Source organism: Ornithodoros turicata, chromosome 3, assembly GCF_037126465.1.
Source record: "Ornithodoros turicata isolate Travis chromosome 3, ASM3712646v1, whole genome shotgun sequence".
Lineage (NCBI taxonomy): Eukaryota > Metazoa > Arthropoda > Arachnida > Ixodida > Argasidae > Ornithodoros > Ornithodoros turicata.
In genome coordinates this window covers 13783434-13802595 of record NC_088203.1, presented here as the reverse complement: position 1 = coordinate 13802595, position 19162 = coordinate 13783434, and the positions used below count along the sequence as shown (strand labels likewise).

The 19162-nt window shown below is 48.0% G+C and overlaps 2 protein-coding genes across 3 annotated transcripts in view; both read right to left on the bottom strand.

Annotated features, from left to right (window-relative positions):
- The window catches only part of LOC135388152 (sarcolemmal membrane-associated protein-like), a 30587-nt gene extending 27901 nt beyond the window's left edge, over window positions 1-2686 (bottom strand). The window contains exons 1-2 of the mRNA XM_064617517.1: window positions 2019-2686; window positions 540-854 (exon numbers count right to left, since the gene is read on the bottom strand). Of these exons, the coding sequence (XP_064473587.1) occupies window positions 540-854; window positions 2019-2048 (345 nt within the window). The 5' untranslated portion in view covers window positions 2049-2686. The remainder of the gene's footprint in view (window positions 1-539; window positions 855-2018) is intronic.
- Window positions 2687-6592: 3906 nt separating this feature from the next.
- LOC135388148 (medium-chain acyl-CoA ligase ACSF2, mitochondrial-like) lies at window positions 6593-19135 on the bottom strand. Of its 2 annotated transcripts, XM_064617510.1 has the most exons (16): window positions 18909-19135; window positions 15164-15356; window positions 14974-15102; window positions 14825-14878; window positions 14643-14761; window positions 13924-13971; window positions 13743-13860; window positions 12603-12698; window positions 12388-12536; window positions 12237-12334; window positions 11026-11102; window positions 10838-10945; window positions 10564-10709; window positions 9892-10033; window positions 7850-7960; window positions 6593-6735 (listed from the first exon to the last, which is right to left on the bottom strand). In XM_064617510.1, exons 1-16 carry the CDS (start codon window positions 18941-18943, stop codon window positions 6610-6612), a joined length of 1749 nt encoding a protein of 582 aa, XP_064473580.1. In that variant the 5' UTR covers window positions 18944-19135; the 3' UTR covers window positions 6593-6609. The 2 variants fall into 2 exon arrangements, with proteins under 2 accessions (XP_064473580.1, XP_064473581.1); XM_064617511.1 differs by lacking the exons at window positions 6593-6735; window positions 7850-7960; window positions 9892-10033 and adding an exon at window positions 10122-10335.
- Window positions 19136-19162: the final 27 nt, after the last annotated feature.

Below are 19162 nucleotides of genomic sequence, written 5' to 3'. Positions count from 1 at the left end.
CCTGTACTTCACAGTACTTCCTAAGTACGTGCCTACGGAAAAGGGCGCGAACTTTACGTGGATGCTTTTGTACTGAAGATTTCTAGGTCGTGCGCAGTATAATATTCGTGCCCCCAGTATCAGTACAGCCTGAAGTTTTAGGATTTAACCAGAGTTTTTCCCGAACTGAAAATTGCCTCTTTAGGACGAAACGAGATTTTTACCCAGAAACTTGCCCCGACTGTAGAAATGCACACAAACTTATTTGGCAGCAAATGCAGTTACATCACTGCGCGTACCAAACCACTACGGGTAGTTTGAGTAACTGAGTCTGATTTCTCCCCAAATTTAGCATACTGGAAACATTTTTCACAAATTTAGAGCGCGTGTCTATTTACTCAATTTTTACACCCCAAATTTAGAAAAAAAATATTACTCAGAAACTTCAGGCTCTAAGTATCACGCAGCTTCACACGATTTACGTGTTTCTTCTTCTCGTCAGACCTCGTGCAAAATAAAGTAGTCTCTGTCGGAATTAAGACCCCCGATGGGAGACTCACCTTTCCGTTGTCATACCAGAGCAACGCGTGGTTACGCGAGAGGACCTTGCAGTCAAAGATGGCGTTGTTGGGTGCCTGTCGGGATCGCGCGACCGACCGGCCCACCTTGGCTGGCTGGTCCAGGCTGAGCACCCGTTCGGGAAACGGGTGCGAGTTGGGGCGACATGTCAAGACCGCTCTGGGAACCCCGGGTTTCCACGTGGTCCCCCCGGGACTTCCCGTGGGGGCACACGTTGGGGCCAAGGTCTTGTCGGCCTCATCGGAACCATTGAGGCTCTCAGTGGAAATGGCCGGGCTTCCTGTAGAGTTCTCCACCTAGACCAAGACCAGCAACGGTAAGGAATCTTTGCGGAGTTTTTTGGTGAACGAGTAAAGCAATATCTTCTGTGGATTGCAGGAAATCGACGGCCACTCAACCTGTTGCGGATATACCTGTCTGCTAAGTGCAGAAGCAGTTCACCCAAATGTTGGCAGCTGCTTCAACGGCTTTGCCCCGCACACACTTTTGCACAAACACGGGGGCTATGATGTGCAATTTATGACCCATGCCTTAAGATTTTCGCATGTGGAAGAACCATTGGTTTAGGCAGTAAAAACCCCTAAGACATCACCATAGCCTGCATTCTATGCTCCTGAGGTGGTTACTGGGTTTGGTTACTGCGGTAGCTCGAACAGCTTAGCCCCACACACATTGTTGCACAAACATGAGAGTTACAACACTTAACGCTGTGCATGTGCAAGAAACACCGGCTTAAACCATAACAACCCCAAAGCCATAGCTGCAACGTGTATGCTATGCTCCTGGGGTAACTAAAAGGCCAACAAGTGGACCGTGTTACAAAGCTAAGGTTAGCTCACGCAGAGAAAGTGTTAAAAAATGAATACAATGTTTTAAATGTTTTACACTTCAGTGCCTTGGAACAAAAAGTGCCCGAGGATGAGGTTCCCATATTCCACGTGAATTTCAGAATGCTTGTAGTCAGGCACATCAACGGTCAGCAGAACATGGTGTGTGTGTAAAAAGTGATGTACATGTATATAAGGACTGAGTGCGCTGGCAGCACTGCTTTCAGAATGCAAGGAAGTTAACTTCATGCCAAAATCACTTTATGAGGAACCAAGCTCCCCTCCCATTCCGGACGAATTAAACTTTCCGAATGCATCAAATCCGCGTAACAAAAAGTTGGCTTCGGCCCAAGAACCGCAAAGTAAACGTAGTTTCCCTTCACGTTCTCCTAACCTTCAGGAGCCTCATCAGCTTTAATAGCCTTACTTGCTTTAAGTACTCCACTTTCGTCAAATGTGGTCATATGTGCGTGATGGCATTCCGATAGTCATACATCTCGGGGTGCGGTGTTATCCGTGGCTATCTGACAGGTTCGCCGTGCGGCATGCTCAGAAACACCTCCGTGCGCTCATTCAAAGCGGCTTAAAAATGCAGGAAAGTGAAGGAGAAAGTAAGAGCAGCGTGATACTTGCCTTGGAGGGATCCTTACGGTACACAACCATTAATAACACTGCGACACTACCAAAGTCATTTCGCGACTACGAAGCGGGGTCAGAGCACCATTTCACGGAGACTTATGCCGCTATAACCACTTGCACCACATCCACTCATCACACCCTCAACGCTGTCGCGCTGCGTGTATAAAACAGTATTTGAATTCGACGAGAAAAAGGACGAGAGTTATCAAAAAGCGACTTCGGTTGGAAAACACACTCCTCGAGAGCACTCCGTCGTGTTTTTGGAAGCCGAATGCCTCACGTTCTGCTGCATATTGTTTTCAAGGATTATCTCGTATGTTCAGGCTTGAGCTAAGACTGATATGCAGCGATGAGTATTCCGGGATGCACGGAGAAAAGACAGGACACCACTCAAACCCTTCTATCTATGCTGTCGGCGAGCCAGGCCTACCTCCAGAGCGTATAGCCCAGCACTTTCTATAAAAAGCACTCATCTGGAGGCACCAAATAGTTTGAGCACCCAGCACAAAACGTCATTGGATTGTGTCGACGGCAACACGGGTCAACGGGCTACGAGGGCGATATATCCGTGGACGATAGAAAAAAGGGCGAAGAGAACACCCTATGCAAGTAAAAAAGTAAAACTATCAGCACCAGAAATCACGACGAGAGCTTCTGGTGATCGCCGCAGCGCGGCAACACCTATCGTCGATTTCCGGGTTCCGGTGAAGAGCAGAAGAAAACGGCGCCAGTTTCGAAATGGAAAAGAGCCTCCGGTTGTTTTGAAGCCGGAAGGATCTTACGCAAACGTACCTCCTGTGGAAGCGTGAAGCAACCGTAAAGGCAGAACGCGTTGGAAAAACGAGTTTCCTATGTCTTCCTTCGACCTCAACGATGTATGAACGCTCACCTGGCGCTCTCAATGAGACGGCACAACCCAACCACAAGGGGCACAGTGTAACCTAAAGTGAAGAGGTCATTCACATTTCGAGAAAGCAACCGCACATACCGGATCGATGTGCGACATAGAAATCTTTAGGGAATCTTAATCTTACGACTTGTATGATGTGCGATCAGTGCCGGATTTACAGGGGGAGGGGGGGCTGCGTACATGGAGGGCCCTTCCGCCTCATCAGTACTTTTCATGGCGCTTCATAAAGATAAATTATGGTCATAGTGATGCCTGACCTCGGTGCGAATATGCCGTGCAATATATACGTATATGAAAAAGTTGAATGTAAAGCAGTTAGTTCGTTTATTACCACAGATTTTCTAGGAGGAGTCCCTCACATTAGCTTTTATAGTTTACATCTTCTAAGATCTCGTATCTACTATCTAGCAAGCTATTCAAGACTACATTACGCTGCTAGCGCAAATTGGAACCGTCGTTGACTCCTTACTCAAAAATCGGTAATGAGCTCCGTAAAATCAAGCTGTTTAAGAGTATCCCTTTGTATAACAGTGACAAGGTATTAAAGGGACGGTCTCGTACACCCTGGCCTATCCACAAAGCGTACCATTCGATTCCTCATATCTGAAAACGTAATACTGTGAATTCGCTCGTCCAGAATCGCCACGGTTATTAAATAAACGAATTAAGTTGATAAGAACAGCGCCAGCACATTGCGATTTCTGTTGGCAACAGCGATATCCGCTACGATGGCAGACCGCTTATTGGATGAACAAATCGTCTGCTCTCGCGCCTTCTTGCAGCGGTGAGAGCAGACGACTTCCAAAAGGTGCTCGAGGATCACGGCGACGGCAATAAACTTGCTGCATGTAGTCTGGTCAAACGAAAGATGCGTATTGTAAAATGTGGCCGAACAACAATGTCAATACGTCTCGCATCTTCATTTCGAGCGGCAGTTTACGTGGATGACTCCACCTAATAAAGGCAGTTGACGCTTATTTACTAACTTGTCTCGTATCGTTCGGTATTTTGAGCACTTCTAGTTCGTCTTACCTGCGAAAAGAATATTCCATATGGAAGTGGTGAAAACGTAACCCGTAATTTCAGCTAAGTTTCGGAATCGCCCGATCTGTACGAGACCGTCCCTTTAAGTCTGCCGTGCGTCATGGTTGCCCGACGACTGTTCTTAATGAGCCTCAGTATCGAAAATGAGCGCTCACAGGAACTGCTCCTACCATCATACTGAGATATATACTAAGAGCAACTCTACATAAGGGAAAACTTCCTTCACTCCGTTCTCTATAATAAGCGTCTCGAGGAACGCTCCTCGGCTGCCGACCTCGTCTTGCAAAATGCTTTAGCACAGAGACTGAAGTATATACCTCGACGATGCAGATTTCTCCAAAGGGAACCAGGACGATAGTTCTTCATACCGGCCAGCTGTTGATCAAGAGAAACCAAACTGATCCAGGACCGGGAGAAAGTTCTTTGTAAAACGACGATACAACCTGAGACACTCAGGTTTTATCATCGTTTTACAATGTACCAGCTCGCCTGCACCCTTGCACTTCTACAGCATTAAAGTTCTTTCTCCGGAACTTCTATGAAGGGCCACACTCTTAAAAATGAACTTCACCACATAGCACGCTCCTAGCCAACCATCACCCCGAATGACAACGATCTCGCCCTAGATTTGTTGAAAACGGGAGGAGGAGCCTATTTTGTGTCATTATGCACGGCACAAAATAGGCTCCTCCTCCTCCCGTTTTCAACAAATCTAGGGCGAGATCGTTGTCGTTCGGGGTGATGGTTGGCTAGGAGCGTGCTATGTGGTGAAGTTCATTTTTAAGAGTGCACTATAGACCGTACTTCCGGGACAGTTCCGTAGCGTGGTGGCGTCAGCCATACATTGGGTAGCCGATTGAGCTTTCTTATTCCAGTATATTCCCTCGTTCCAGTTACATCTTCCCCGACCATGCGGTAATGATCGAATGCTTCACGCCTTCATCAGGTCGAAGCATTTTCAGGTTGCTGTCCAGGTGTATCTTTGGACTTTGTAACATTTTGCTGGTCATGTCCACTCTGTCTAAAATATCGTCCCAAAACACCACATAAATTCCCGTTCCAAGTCGATGACACCGCCCGCTTTAATGCGCACTTCAGTCATTAACTTTCATCTCGATTGCTGGCAATAACTTCGAGCGTGTTTAAGAAAAGACAGTATCCCCTGACGGCTCTGACAGCGACCGCTCTATACAGGACCACCGTGTGCTGCTGACCGTCTTCGGTACCGGAACAGGCTGCTTTGCTGAGCAGTCGCCGGACATCGTTGTGGTGATGTTAGTAATCACCTTGTGTCTAACTCGTATATACTTGCTCGAGGAAACCTAAAAGAGGCAACATCACCGGGGCACTCGGCAGCTAATTTTGCCAACAGATTCAGACAGCGCGCTGAGCAAGGAACCCACTTGCCAACTGATGCTTGAAGACCTTTGTACCTTCCACTCATGGACGCAGCATTGTCGTAGGACTTGCCATACCTTCCTTGATGTTTATGCCTTGTGCGTCGAATAAACTGATTAAATCTTCGAACATGTCCTCAGCATTATGCTCCTGGTTATGCATGAACCTTACACGATACAAATTAACTGCTCTGTGGCTGAAACACACAACAGGCGCACACAATTATGTGCGTCACCTCCAGGCTTGTGTTAACACAAGCCTCAAGGTGCCTAAGAACATGAACTGAATTATGGAAGTGAGCTGTACGAATACCCTTCAACTGGGCTGGTATTTTCCAATTGCACGAAAGTTCTTACTGAATATGTGATTTTGGCCAGAACCCAGAACCCTATCGTTTGCAGAAGAAGCAGTGACAATTGCAGTGGTGGGGGCCCCGGGGCATGCGCCCCCTTCCCCCCTTAAATCCGTGTGCGATGTAAATACGTTCAAGTAGCAAGACGCAGATCACATCTGGACCCTGCATATACGGAGATATCTCAGCGGTGGCGTAGCCAGACCTCCAAGGTAGGGGGGGGGGGGGCTCTATACGAAAACCCGCCCACTCACTGTGATGTCCAATGAGGTGGTGTCAGGAGATTGGAAGGATTTTGAAAAGCTCATACTTTCTTTGGAAACCATTCAAGTGTGCTGCTTAGATAGACGCCATGAACTGTAAGAACTTTCGCGATCGTCACACTGGTCCCCTCCCCCCCCCCTCCCATATATTATTTTCTCCTCGGATTTGCACGATTTGCCTGGGTCGGTCAGTGGCAGGTAGATGAGGGGGGGGGGGGGGGCTCGGGCCCCCTCTAGCCCCCCCGTGGCTACGCCACTGCATCTCAGATAAACTGATGATGTAGGCTTGTTGTTGATGATGCACAATAAAAGCTGCAAGAAAATTCAGTGCATGCGGTAAAACCAAAACTAGAGACAAAAAAGAAAAAGACTTACACATGCAGCACTGAATGTGCTTGAGTCTTTTTTTATTTTTTTGTGTATTTAGTGTTCCCTGTACCAAAGGCATTAGCTTTTTACTGGTGTGCTACATCATATTGTATTTCTTCTGAAGTCGTTCTCCATCTCCCGATTTCATTCCGATTCATTTTTAATTTTTATGTTGTTTGGGTAAGAAAAACTCCATAACAGAAAATCTATAGAGAAACAAATGAACACAAACTGAAATCTGAGATTTGTTCATTCTTTTAGCTTCAACTTAAGTACCGATTCCTCTCGCATTTTGAACTTCTGGATTTTGCCAGTTACAGTCTTGGGAAAGCCGTCGACGAACACGATGTACTTGGGAACCTTGAAGTAGCTCAACTGAAAACAGAAAAAACAATGAACATAAGTAGAGGGGGCAAGCAAGCTGGTGTATACGATTGAACGGAAACAAAACAATCCACGTGATTAATGAAAAGGAAGCTGAAAAGTCATATCTTGAGATATTTTATAATTCATTCCCCCAAAACAAAAAGAAACAGTTAAATGAAAGGGAAGCGGTCAAATGAAATACTAGCTCTGTAGGTGAGGTTACCAAAACAAATAGAACTCTAAAGGAAAATAGTTTGACCCTTTGGGCGTTTAGATGCAGTGGATGCTTCTTAGTTGCTTTGATTTATCCGCAGCACATTGTCTTAAAAATAAAAAAAAGCTATGAGAGCGGTCAGGCGGAATATACCTTCGCGAAGAGAGTACGCAACTGCTAGATGATTAATTAATTACCTCATTAACTATTTAATTAGGGACTTTCGAGCAATAGTGAAATACCAGAACGAGAGGCAATGGAAGACAAGCCACGGAGGCGATTGAACGTTGAAGGGATAGCCCAAAAAATATTTCGGGAAGAGTTTTAGAGGACCTGACATGGGGGAGGAGGATTTCACCCTCGTTTCACTCTCTCCCGAAAGCTGTATCAAAGGCACGATTTCGGGGGGGGGGGGGTGCACCCCGGATAGATATGCCCCTGACACGGGGTTGACCTTACAAAGCCATCTCTTTGAAACGATAACTGTATACAGCTCGAAAAAAGAGAACCTGGACCTCTCTCTCATAAGTGACGTAGCCAGAGGGGGGTCATTCGGGGGCTAATTCACCCCCCCCCCCGAAATCGTACCATTGGTAGTGCATTCGGGATAGGGACAACGAGGGTCAAATCCTCTCCCCCACAAGAAAATTTTCTGGTTAATCTACTGCCGCTATACGCTCTCATGTCTGAGAGGTCCAGCTGATATGAGCAAAGTAGTTCATACTAGGTGCATTCTTTTCGCTTGCACCTCCTGCACCAGATCTGAACTGGGTTATTTGCGTGTTGCACTTTCTTGTTGAAAAAAAAGGCATTACTAATAAAGTTCCTTTCAGCTGGAAAGTGCAGCTCCCGAAAACCCGTCTTGCGTGGAGTCCAAGGTAGTGCTGCAAGTGAAAAGAATGCGCTTACTCTTTCCTTGCAGAAGCTTTTAACATCGTCTTCTTCTAAAGTCTTCCGAGTTTTCGTTTTGATCCACGCACAAACTTCTTCGCCCAGTCGGGCATCTGGAACGCCGCAGACCTGTTGGGGGAACAATAATTGGACAGGTTGCAAGAAGTTTGGGTTTCTCTTTCTGTCGGTGAACTTCTGCGCCAGGTCTTCTATCTTCCTGGCCGCGTGAACATCTACGGTTGATTAGTGTTATTAGTGGGGTTCTATTGCGGAACGATGTGCCCGCCGTGTGTTCCTCGGGGGACAGTGTGTCAACTTCATATAGGGAACTGGGCGGTTCCCAACTGGGGTTCCGCAAACCTTGTCCTGACGTTCCGCGAGTGCAACTTGAGGCCCGCCCTCGGCCAGGCTTTTTACGAGGGGTGTTCAAGTCAAACCAGGACTTTCTGTCTCCTGAGTGTACAAATGGCTCGCGCTACTTCTTTTTCGTCATTTTCACACGCGACCGGCCTCCGCGTTCACCACGTGGTAGTCCAAAGTTTGTGCAAAACAGAAGACACGTGCTGGACAAGATGGCCGACAACGACGTGGGCGCGCACAGCGAACAGCGAATTGTCATGAAGGTTCTCGTGAATGAAGGTGTAAAATCATCTGAAATTCACAAAAGACTTCAGGCTCAGCATGGCCACGATACACTTCGCCGCAGCAAAGCGTTTGAGTGGTGCAAACGGTTCCGAGACGGTTCCGTGCAAACGGTTCCTAGCCGTACATCCAGGACGATCGACGACGACGTGCAGGACGATCCCAGCCGGGGCGGCTCAGAGCCCAGTATCACAGTTCCTGAGAACATCCAACTTGTGGAGCGCCTGATCCTCAAGGACCGACGGATAACATGTCTCGAACTGGCTCGAAAGACGGACCTTTCTGTGGGAACGTTGAACACTATCATTCATGAACACCTCCAGTTTCGGAAAGTTAGTGCCGGTTGGGTCCCGAGGCAGCTCTCCGTGTTTGACCTGCAGAGAAGACCGGAAATCTCCCAAGAGCTAAGGTACCGGTTTCGACACTGAAGGACAGCCGTTCCTTGGTCGGATCATCACGTGCGATGAAATGCGGGCGCAACATTTCACTCCTGAGTCTAAACGCGCATTAAAACAGTGGAAGCATCCGGGCTCGCCAGCTCCCCAGAAGTTCCGAAGCACCCCGTCTGCGGGTAAGGTCATGGCCACGGTTTTCTGGGACAAGGCTGGCGTTGTTCATACTGATTTTCTGCCCAGTGGTACCACCAACAATAGTGTATATTACTGCCAGGTTCTCAGGGATGTGCATAAGGCGCTGAAGCAAAAGCGGCCGGGCCTCATCACCAAAGGAGTCCTCCTCCTACAGGACAATGCACACCCGCATTTGCGCATCTCACGACACGCACCTTACAGGAACTTGGCTGGGAGTTGCTGCAACATCCCCCTTACAGTCCAGACCTCGCCGCCAGCGATTTCGAGCCAGTTCGAGACATGTTATCCGTCGGTCCTTGAGGATCAGGCGCTCCACAAGTTGGATGTTCTCAGGAACTATGATACTGGGCTCTGAGCCGTCCCTGCCGGGATCGTCCTGCACTGATGTACGGCCGTCTCGGAACCGTTTGCACCACTCAAACGCTTTGCTGCGGCTAAGTGTATCGTGGCCATACTGAGCCTGAAGTCTTCTGTAAATTTCAGATGATTTTACGCCTTCATTCACGAGAACCTTCATGACAATTCGCTGTTCGACGTGCGCGCTCTCATCGTTGTCGGCCATCTTGTCCAGCACGTGTCTTCTGTTTTGCACAAACTTTGGACCACCACGTGGTGAACGCGGAAGCTTGTCGCGTGTGAAAATGACGAAAAAAAGTAGCGCGAGCCATTTGTACACTCAGGAGACAAAGTCCCGGTTTGACTTGAACACCCCTCGTACAATTACTCGTTTTGGGCACATTAATTAATTACGTTAACTTAATTATTTGTACTAAATTACTTCGGAACTCTGATGCTCACACCCTGATATGACTGCGGGGATATACGTACGTGCACTTCTCCAATATGTGGATGAGTGTAGAGAACATCTTCAATCTCTCGCGGGTAAATGTTTTCACCTCCGCGGATGATCATATCTTTCATACGTCCGTAAATTGTCACGTGACCATCCTCGCTCATAGTGGCTTCGTCGCTGCGGAGAAAGAAATGAAGCATTGGTCTCATAAGTAGCTCAAACGTCGTGCTTCGGAAGCCGAGAAGGTGATATTACATTTATGTGAAGTTGTGAACATAGGGCTCTGAACACTTGTTTCAGAACACCGCCAGTCATTACGTGTCGCATACTATCAGAGGCGAGGCTTCACCAGGTGATTCCAACTTGTGGAGCACTAGGGGAGAAGGTAATAGCCTGGCAGGTAACCACACACCGCCAGGGTAGCCCGATGGCCCACCAGATCTGGGCACCACTGGGCAGTGGCCAGTGGGAACTGAAACCTGACAGAACTAGGGCTTGAGTGCCTGCAAGCTATAGGATTTTGACTGGACCTTAAATTGCTAGCGCTCGCAGTAGTGGCAGACGTGGAAATAGATGGCGCCAAAATAGTTTAACATCAACAACATTATAAATACCGCAATGAACAGGTCTTCATCTGTACAACGCATGTCGACTTGTATATTTTATTGAATATCAGTGAGTCACTGGGTAACGGAAAGCTCACTTACCCAGTATGATACCAGTTGTTCTCGACTGATTCTCGCGTCTTCTGCTCATCCCCGTAGTAACCAGGGAAGACAAGGTAACCCCTGGCACACAGTTCTCCTATCGTGCCGAACGGGACTATACGATTCTCCCTGTCCACGATCTTTACCTGCAAGAAACGCGGTGAATCGACTTCGTCCCTGTATACGAAAGTCCATCGGATGTCCCATGGATGTCCCATGGAACCCGAAGATAATATAGATTTCTGACAACATGTACGTCCGGTTGTTGCTTTACCTCGACGTGGTCGATTGCTTTTCCAACAGTGTGTATCCATTTCTCGAGAGGTTCGCTGGGGTCAGTTGCTGTAATAACGGGACTGCATTCTGTGGTACCGTAAACGATCTGCATTTTCATGACGGAAGCTTTATGTGATTCATGAAAATCACAGTTTCGCCAACAATGCACGTGGCAATGTAACTCACTTGCATCCGCTTTACATTCAATTTTTGCATGGCACCCTTAATTACTTCTGGTGGACAAGGAGCTCCAGACATGACGCCTAAGTGGAAGGTCGAAGTTAAATGGTGCAGCATCCTACATGTATAGACAGACGTGTGCGCGGATAACAATGACAGTATCTGCATCCGCGTTTACATCCGCAGCCGAGCCGCGCGGACATCGAGTACACCCGCACATTCTCAATTACTGCGTTGGTGGGAATAAAATCTGCACGACGAAAATACTACGTGATAGAGGTTTTTACTTCTGTGTATAGAAATTATTTATGTCATTCATGGTCTTCCATTGATGGCGGCAAAATGCACAGCAACGCAATGAGTGACAGAATTGGACACGCCATTTTTGTTCCACTGAGTACTCTGAATAGATTACTTCAGAAAATCCCAGAGTGCTTAGCGCCGCTTTGAACTGTGGGAGCTTACTAAAACGAAAGAAACGGGCCTCCAAACTGTTTCGATTTCTCCCCTACCGGTCCATTGTCCACGACGTGTCAAGGTCAGCAAAAGCGAAACGTGAAGGATTATTCTTGGTTCCCATACTCAGTAGGCGCCCAGGATGCAATGCGATTTTCTGAAATCATCTGTTGTGGCTCCACCTTCTGCACGTTCGAAGATGCGCCAATGCATACTTGCATGTAGTAACGCGGACACCGCGCGCGGTTGTATCCGCTTTTTATTCGCGCGGGTTTCAAAACATTCAATTTCTTTCAGCACACCCCGCACATCCCCATATATAGCTATCCGCAGTACAAATAATCGCAATCTAAAAATTAGCATTCACCTAGTCCAAGCAAGTGCTCTCAGTGGATACACCACGGCGCCCGTTATCAGCATCACGTATGCCACGCGACAAGCGTTCGAACATGGAAACTCGCACTTGCACATTCAGAAAGCACTGTTAGGTTAATAGGCACCAACAGAAAGAATATTTTCCCAAGTTCTGAGGTGCCGCAAAGCAACTGTGGCTGTGAACTGCGTACAGTAGACAGACGGGGAAGGAGAAGTGCGGGACAGGTGGGTCAGTGTAGTGTGTGTCCTGGGCCGACTTCGGGGGGTGGGGGGTGGGAGCAACTGTGCTCAAATATGTCTGGAAGGTCAGTAGGAATAGCTGTCCTCGACCTTGCGGAGTAACTGGTCCATTACTGTCTTCAATATACATACACGAGCGTTCATACCTTTCGAGACAGATGAAACATCGTTTGAAGTACCAGGAGTGTCCACTTCTCGCATCATGTCAATGAACATGGTCGGCGTCCCATACAGAGTTGTGCACCTGCGACGCGCAACGGATAAATGCGTGTGCGACAAAACGCACAGAAGATATACTTTTCAGCTGAGATAGCTTTCAATGCGGCCGTTCCATTGAAACTGGGAGCTGGCATGACCACCGTAGATCCAAAGAGAGCAGCGCAAATTGTGCCTACGACACAGCTGAAGCAGTGGACCAGAGGAACGTTCAAGCAGAGGGAGTCTTGCTGAAATTCGATCGGTCATGACATTATTGATCTCTGTACTCGGAGAAAATTTTGTGGCAACAGTACCTGTTTATGATAACCCATGATGCGTCCAACTGTGTAGGCGTTATTGAGAATATTGAAGTGAGACAGAAGGGCACCCTTGGGTTTTCCGGTTGTACCCTAAGCCGGAAAGACGTCAGAATAAAATAATCTACCTGTCAGACAGGGACCTCGTAGTTGTAAGAGCTGAGTTTTACCCCCCCCCCCCAAAAAAAAAGTCATATTTTAACATAGATTGCGAAGTTACCCGTAAAAAAAAACTCGTTACAAGTTAAGGTACCGCGTGAAAAATGTAACTAAGTTAATAAAGAAGTTCTTCAGCCTGAAATGGAACTCGCGGTTTCTGAGTTACTTAAAAAAAGAACGAGTTACTTCCAAGTTACTTCGGACACAAAATAGCATTACGCAGGTGCAGCGCGCATGAGCAATTGAGTTAGACCTTGAGTTGCCTGCGGAGGAGTGCAACACGGTTAGATCGTTTTCGTTTATGCCCAACCATAGACCTCCCCCTGTTTGTAAACAAATGACGTCATAGTGTTCGACAGCGCCACCAATTTGGTAGAATTCAACTACGCTCGAAGCTAGAGGTGAACAAGGTCGCGCCCGAAAGCCATAGTCTTGAGGGGACTACGATGGTCCCTGAAAGGGACGCGACCTTCGGTCCTACTTTTCTTTCAATAGGAGGCAGTGAACAAGGAGCCCATTTGTTGAACCTAGCCCTCATCTTCTGGTTTGTTTCGGTTTCGGTCTGTCTCCCAATGTCATGATGACATTTCTCCGGTAGAGGTCTATTCGAAGGCTTTGCATCTTACTCCCTGTGGGCGCACAATGGTTCAGATTCATTTCAATGGCAGCGGTTTTTACTTTCTGAATACAATACTGTCATTGATTGAATATTACGTTTTAGGGAAAAAAATGCCATGAAGGAACCGGAGAGAAAGCAAGAAAATATGTGGACGTGAGTAAAAAGCGAGTTAAAAGTAACTTGGAACTTAACACTTTGGCAAAGTCACCTGAAAAAGAAACGAGTTCCTCTGAAAGTTACCACGGCGCAAAAGCATCGAGTTAAGATACAAGTTACCAAAAAAAGGAACTTGGTTACAGTAACGAGTTACCTCGAACTCTGTATTTTAAATGCGTGGTGGTCAAGCATTGCAGTATTACCGAGGTGAACTGGACGTTGAAGGGTGCGTCGAACTGCATCCGAGAGCAGATTTTGTGCATCTCCTGACGGTGCTCTCCGGTCACGGAGTCCAGGAGGTCTGCTTCCGAGAGTGTTCCTCTGAAATTGTGAACAATGTCTAAAAGTCCACAGTACCAGAAAATGAGATCCTAGTCATCTTACGGCTTGCTGTCGTTGCTCATCACGATCACGTGCTTCAGAAGTGGCAGTCTATAGATAGCCGAAAGAGAAAACAAGAGATGACCGCACTAGACGAGCTGTAATGAGCGTTTGATAACGCACTGAAAGTACAGACGATCACGCCTTTGCTAGTCCACATTTAATGGCATTTGTCGGCGCGATACGTAGAGAGATTATGGTAACCAGAAAAGGAGCTGCCGTGTCTTATTGTCGACGTCCGCAGGCCAAACCCCGTAACTTTAGAATCTTACTAACCTATGACATTGCAATCCGTGTGCATCGCCACTGTACTCTGGAAAAATATTTATCTCTATGTGACGTGGACGTGTCACATAGTTAAGTTCGGGTTTTTAGAAGTATGACGTCCTAATGTGCACAATCAGCCAATCAATGTGCACAATCAATATCGCCTCCAAGGCCTCTTTCTGAAGAGCGGAAAGCAAGAATATGTGTGTAGGAGACATACGGCCGCCGGAGGTCACGGCACCTGTAGTCTCAGAGTATTTTCCGTACATATTTTTTATACTGATACGCCGCCAATCGCTTTTGTGACATGTTATGAAACGCGACCCACTCCGTGCAAGAAACGGCTGAACATTTTCAGGAACACGATAAAGACATCTGTTACCCATCTGCGACTGCTCCGTATATGGTACGCAGAGAACAATCCCGGAGCTGAATTCTCTTAGGATACTGTCTACCTTGAACTTCTGAGTTCTCCGGCTACGGACGTTTCCAGTTCTGGAGCTATTTCGAGAAGCATGCGATAGTAGTCCTGTCTGGCAAACTTGTCGGATATGACGAGAGCACGGCAGTCAATCTGCAAAGTAGTGAGTGCATGAGGTGGCTGTAGGTTGGCCATAGGTACTTCGTACCACCGTACCTTAGTCAGACAGTACTCTAGTTCAGGCACCTTGCACGCTGTGTTGACGTTCACCTGGAATATAAGGCCGTGAAAATGACTACTTTTGACTGCAATAAACTCTATCAAAAGACGTAAAAGCATTGTAGCTGCGGGCTAACGTTACTGACCAGAACGAGCCCAGCTTTCGCTGCAGCAAACAGAACGACAACCCACTCGTACATGTTGGCCATGATGATTCCAACTGCAGAGCCAATAGGAAGGCCAAGGGACACAAAACCGGCTGCCAGGTGGTCAACCTACAAGAAGCCTTATCCACATGTAGAGACGCCACGTAACTGAGTGAATACATTATCTCACATCATTTTTGTACTGGGTGTACGTCTTCTTTAAGCCTTGATGACACGACGTGATGGCAACGTTGTCACCGTAAGTAGCGGCTGCCCGGTCGATGGCATCGGCCATCGTCATGGAAATAAGCGGAGCTGCCGGTGGGTGACGGTGGTAGTAGCTGAGCTCTCTGTGTATGACCTGCAACCGTCTCCATTGTGACCTGAAAGGAGGCGGGAACAAGATGTTCGTGAAAGTGCAACCAGGGGCGGATCCAGGATTTTTCTGAGAAGGGGGTCCAGCCATGGACAGCATGCTAGTTATGCGATCTAGGGTCGATTAAACACTGTGTGAAGACAGAAATTGAGAAGGGGGGTCAGGACATCCGAAACCCCCCTCTAGATCCGCCCCTTGGTACAAGTACAATGCAGCGTGAAGACTCTGGAATCTCACTCTGCAGGTTGTCGGCAAACTGATATGAAATAGGATGAAACCGTTTTAAGCATGTAGTACCGATAGTCTTTTTAGTGTAATAATGCATCCCACGACATGGACGGCTGTGCTGTTTGTTGAGAGGACTAATGCTACGTTCACGCTACGTCAGTGAACGCCGCGAATGTCGCGAACGACGGAGATGCCGGTGAACTTGTCACGTTCACACAGCAGTCCGTGAATCCCGCGAAGATGCCGAAAGCCGCAGTGCGAGAGTAGAGATTGCCTCTACTTTTGACGGGAGTGCCGGGAAAAACGCGAGTCTGGACCAATGAGCGCGCTCCGCGAGTGAGAATGCTGGGACGGGAGAACAGTGGCGTAGACGGCAAACATGGCGGATGTGTAACCTGGTCTACGAAATTATAATCAAGACTCTAAGGTAGCGCTAAATGTTGTATGAAAGCAAACGCAAGAGGAGCGGAAACGTAGATATGAAGACCGCATCATACCAGCTGCTGAAAGAAGACGAGGAAGTAAGTGTGTCGACTGTGTTGTGAAGTGTGTAGATGCACGTTGTCTGCTCCTCGAAGCGGGCGTCGCTTTACAGGTTGCTGTATAAAACGCAATAAATACGTATTTCGCAATTATTATTCTGTCATTCTTCCAACCTCTATGTTGAGGAGAGTTGATCCAACGCTCGCTTTCCGCATGCCACGAAACACCTCTCGTCAAGATGCTGCTTTAATCCACCGAATGCGCCTCGATGTGGCCTTTACAGCTCAGTGGCGTTACCGCTTGAGACAAGTTGACTCTCCCACCTGCTGCCACTGCGGTGTTCTTGAGGATCTGGAGCACATTCTTCTTCATTGTCCCCACTACCAACCTTCCCGGACCGCACTCTCCGAGTCTCTTAGTCAGCTGGACTCCCGCCCCTTCTCCCTATCGAAATTGCCTGGTCTCTGGCCTAATCCGGCCCAGCAACGCTCTGCGCTCAAAGCTCTTTTGACATTTCTGGACACCATCGGATTTCGATCGTTATTGTGAAGGGGCTCTGTATTTTATTCCCCACATTCCCACCAGCAATGGGGTAGAGTATCGCCTGTGGCCGATGAACCTCCCCACTCTCGAAAGCCAAAATAAAGTTGTTGTTATCACAACTACATTTTACGTATTACACGTGTGGAGCTTGAGTACCAGTTCGAAAAATGAAACGGATCAGTTTTTGTAGCGGAGTACGGTAGTGCCAGTATTGCCGGCATTCCCGGCGTTCGGGGCACAGTGTGAACGAGAGGGTCGCGAATGCCGTAAAAGCGGTGAATGAGTTCCCCGCATTCGCGGCTTTCGATGATGTAGTGTGAACGTAGCAGTGTAAATTTTAACAGACGGACTGCGTGCACCGTTATCACGCCACATGTGTTGTCTAACGAACTTCCCTAGGGAACGGAATTTGTGGTTCTACCTCGGTTCCACCTCTTGCGCTGTTGCTAAATTGTTTTCGTTGAGTACAGAGCCATTATGGACTACTTAATTATTGGGATAGAGAAAAAAGAAAGAATTCGGGATAGAGACGTCGAAAAGAAAGCCTCACCGAGAGAGGAATTGTGCAAGTTGAGTACGTGTACGCGATTCTTGTGATTTGATGAACTGACAGCTTCGACTCCAGTGAGCTGAGCAAGGAAGTACTCCTCCACTTCAGGAGCCACTGGGATCCAAGGAAGCACTGGCAGTACCGTGTAGCACCCGAGGCAAGCGCGAAGCATTTCCTTCCACGATGATTGGGGAAATTGTTTCAGGAGACCAAAGGAGACTAAAGGCCTCCCTTTAGTCTCCTTCGCTTTGCCATGAGAAGGAGGGGAAGGAAGGGAACGGGATTTGTGGTTCTACCTCTTGCACTGTTGCTAAGTTGTTTCCGTTTACGACAGAGCTATTGTGGACTCGTTAATTATTGGGACAGAAACAAAAAAACAAAAAAACAAAAAAGAGAAACGAAAGAAAGGATTCGTGATAGAGACGTTAAAAAGAAACCATCACTGGAGAGGAATTGTGCAAGTTGAGTATATTTTCGTACTTCTTGATACCGTATTCTTAAATAATATCCTCTACTTGGCACCCCGCTACTTCCAGTGAGCGGAGGAAAGAAGCGCTCCTCCACCTACGGAGTCACTGTACTTCAAGGAAACACCAGCACTATTATGTAGCACAAAAGGAAAGCGTGAAGGGTTTCCTCTGCTCGGCCGGTTCGCGGCCCCTGCTGGACTGACGACCTACACTCGACACCCCGCCTCAACTCCGGTGAGTGGAGGAAAGAAACTGCCGTGTAGCCCACGAGGAAAGCGCAAACGATTGCCTTATCTCAAGGAATGTTTAATTAAGACACGGTCAACTTTTGAAGCAAAAGACCGGTCGCGAGGAGCAGATTGAGGGGAGGGTCGAGTCGAGGATCATTTATGAATATGGCCTCCGATGGACTGACGGCCTCGATTCCAGTGAGCCGAGCAAGGAAGTGCTCGTACACTAACAGAGTCATTGGACTATAAGGAAACACTGGCGGTACCATGTAGCACTCGAGGCAAGCGCGATGCATTTCCTCCGCTCGGGTAGCCCTTATTTAAGTCAAGGACAATTTTTGAAGCACAAAACCGGTCGCGAGGAGCAGATTAAGGGGAGGGTCGAATTCACCTTCAACACATCGAGAATCCACATTGAAGTTCAGAAATTCAGAAATCTCAAAATCGAAACCAATCGACAACCTGGATACGTCCGCCATGTTGGAGTTTAGATGCGCCACCTACAGGTCATGCAAAACTCGAACCCTCCAATGCAACTGCATTATCTGCGGCGGCTCTGTGATAATAATCAGTAGCGACATGCTTTGAGTAAGGGCCAGTTCTCACTTGGCGACGCCCGACGCGGCGTCGTGAACGGGCTGCGGAAATAGACGCGCATTTCCGGAGTCGGGAGAGGAGAGACGTCGAGCCAAAAAAACTGCCATGCCGAACTTCTTTCACGACGACGGCGAGAGCTGCCGAGAACGACAGCTGGCGACCAATTAGGTGACACAGAAAGGCCACGCCCCCTGATTTTTCGTCTGCTTTGGACGACGGAAGGCCACTGTGGTGGGAACATGAAAATTGTGCGCGCTGACGGGGCGGCGGAAATGCGCCTCTACTTCCGCCGCCCGCTCACGACGCCGCGTCGGGCGTCGCCAAGTGAGAACTGACCCTAAGAACAGCTGAAACAACTAGTCCTGGAGTAGCCAGTCCCGAGTAGCTTGGGACTAACATCTCCATTTTTTCCTTTGACCAAACACTCAGCTAGTCAACGCGGATTTCATGAAGCTTACCTTACGCAGAGCCGTCGCCAAGCGGCAAAAGTCATGTTGCTGCTCGTCTGGGAGGTTGGTTAGTTGAGAGCTTGAAGGTGCTGTCTGCCTACCGCAGTGGTTCTATCTAGCACATTCTATTGCTCGCTGGCTTTGCCAACCTGAGGTTTATTTTGTGTGTGTTGAAATCTAAGCACACGATACCCCCGTATTTAGCTTCCTCGCGGAAGACGGCGAGCACTTGCAACTGATAACGCCCGGGGACGATAAGCACG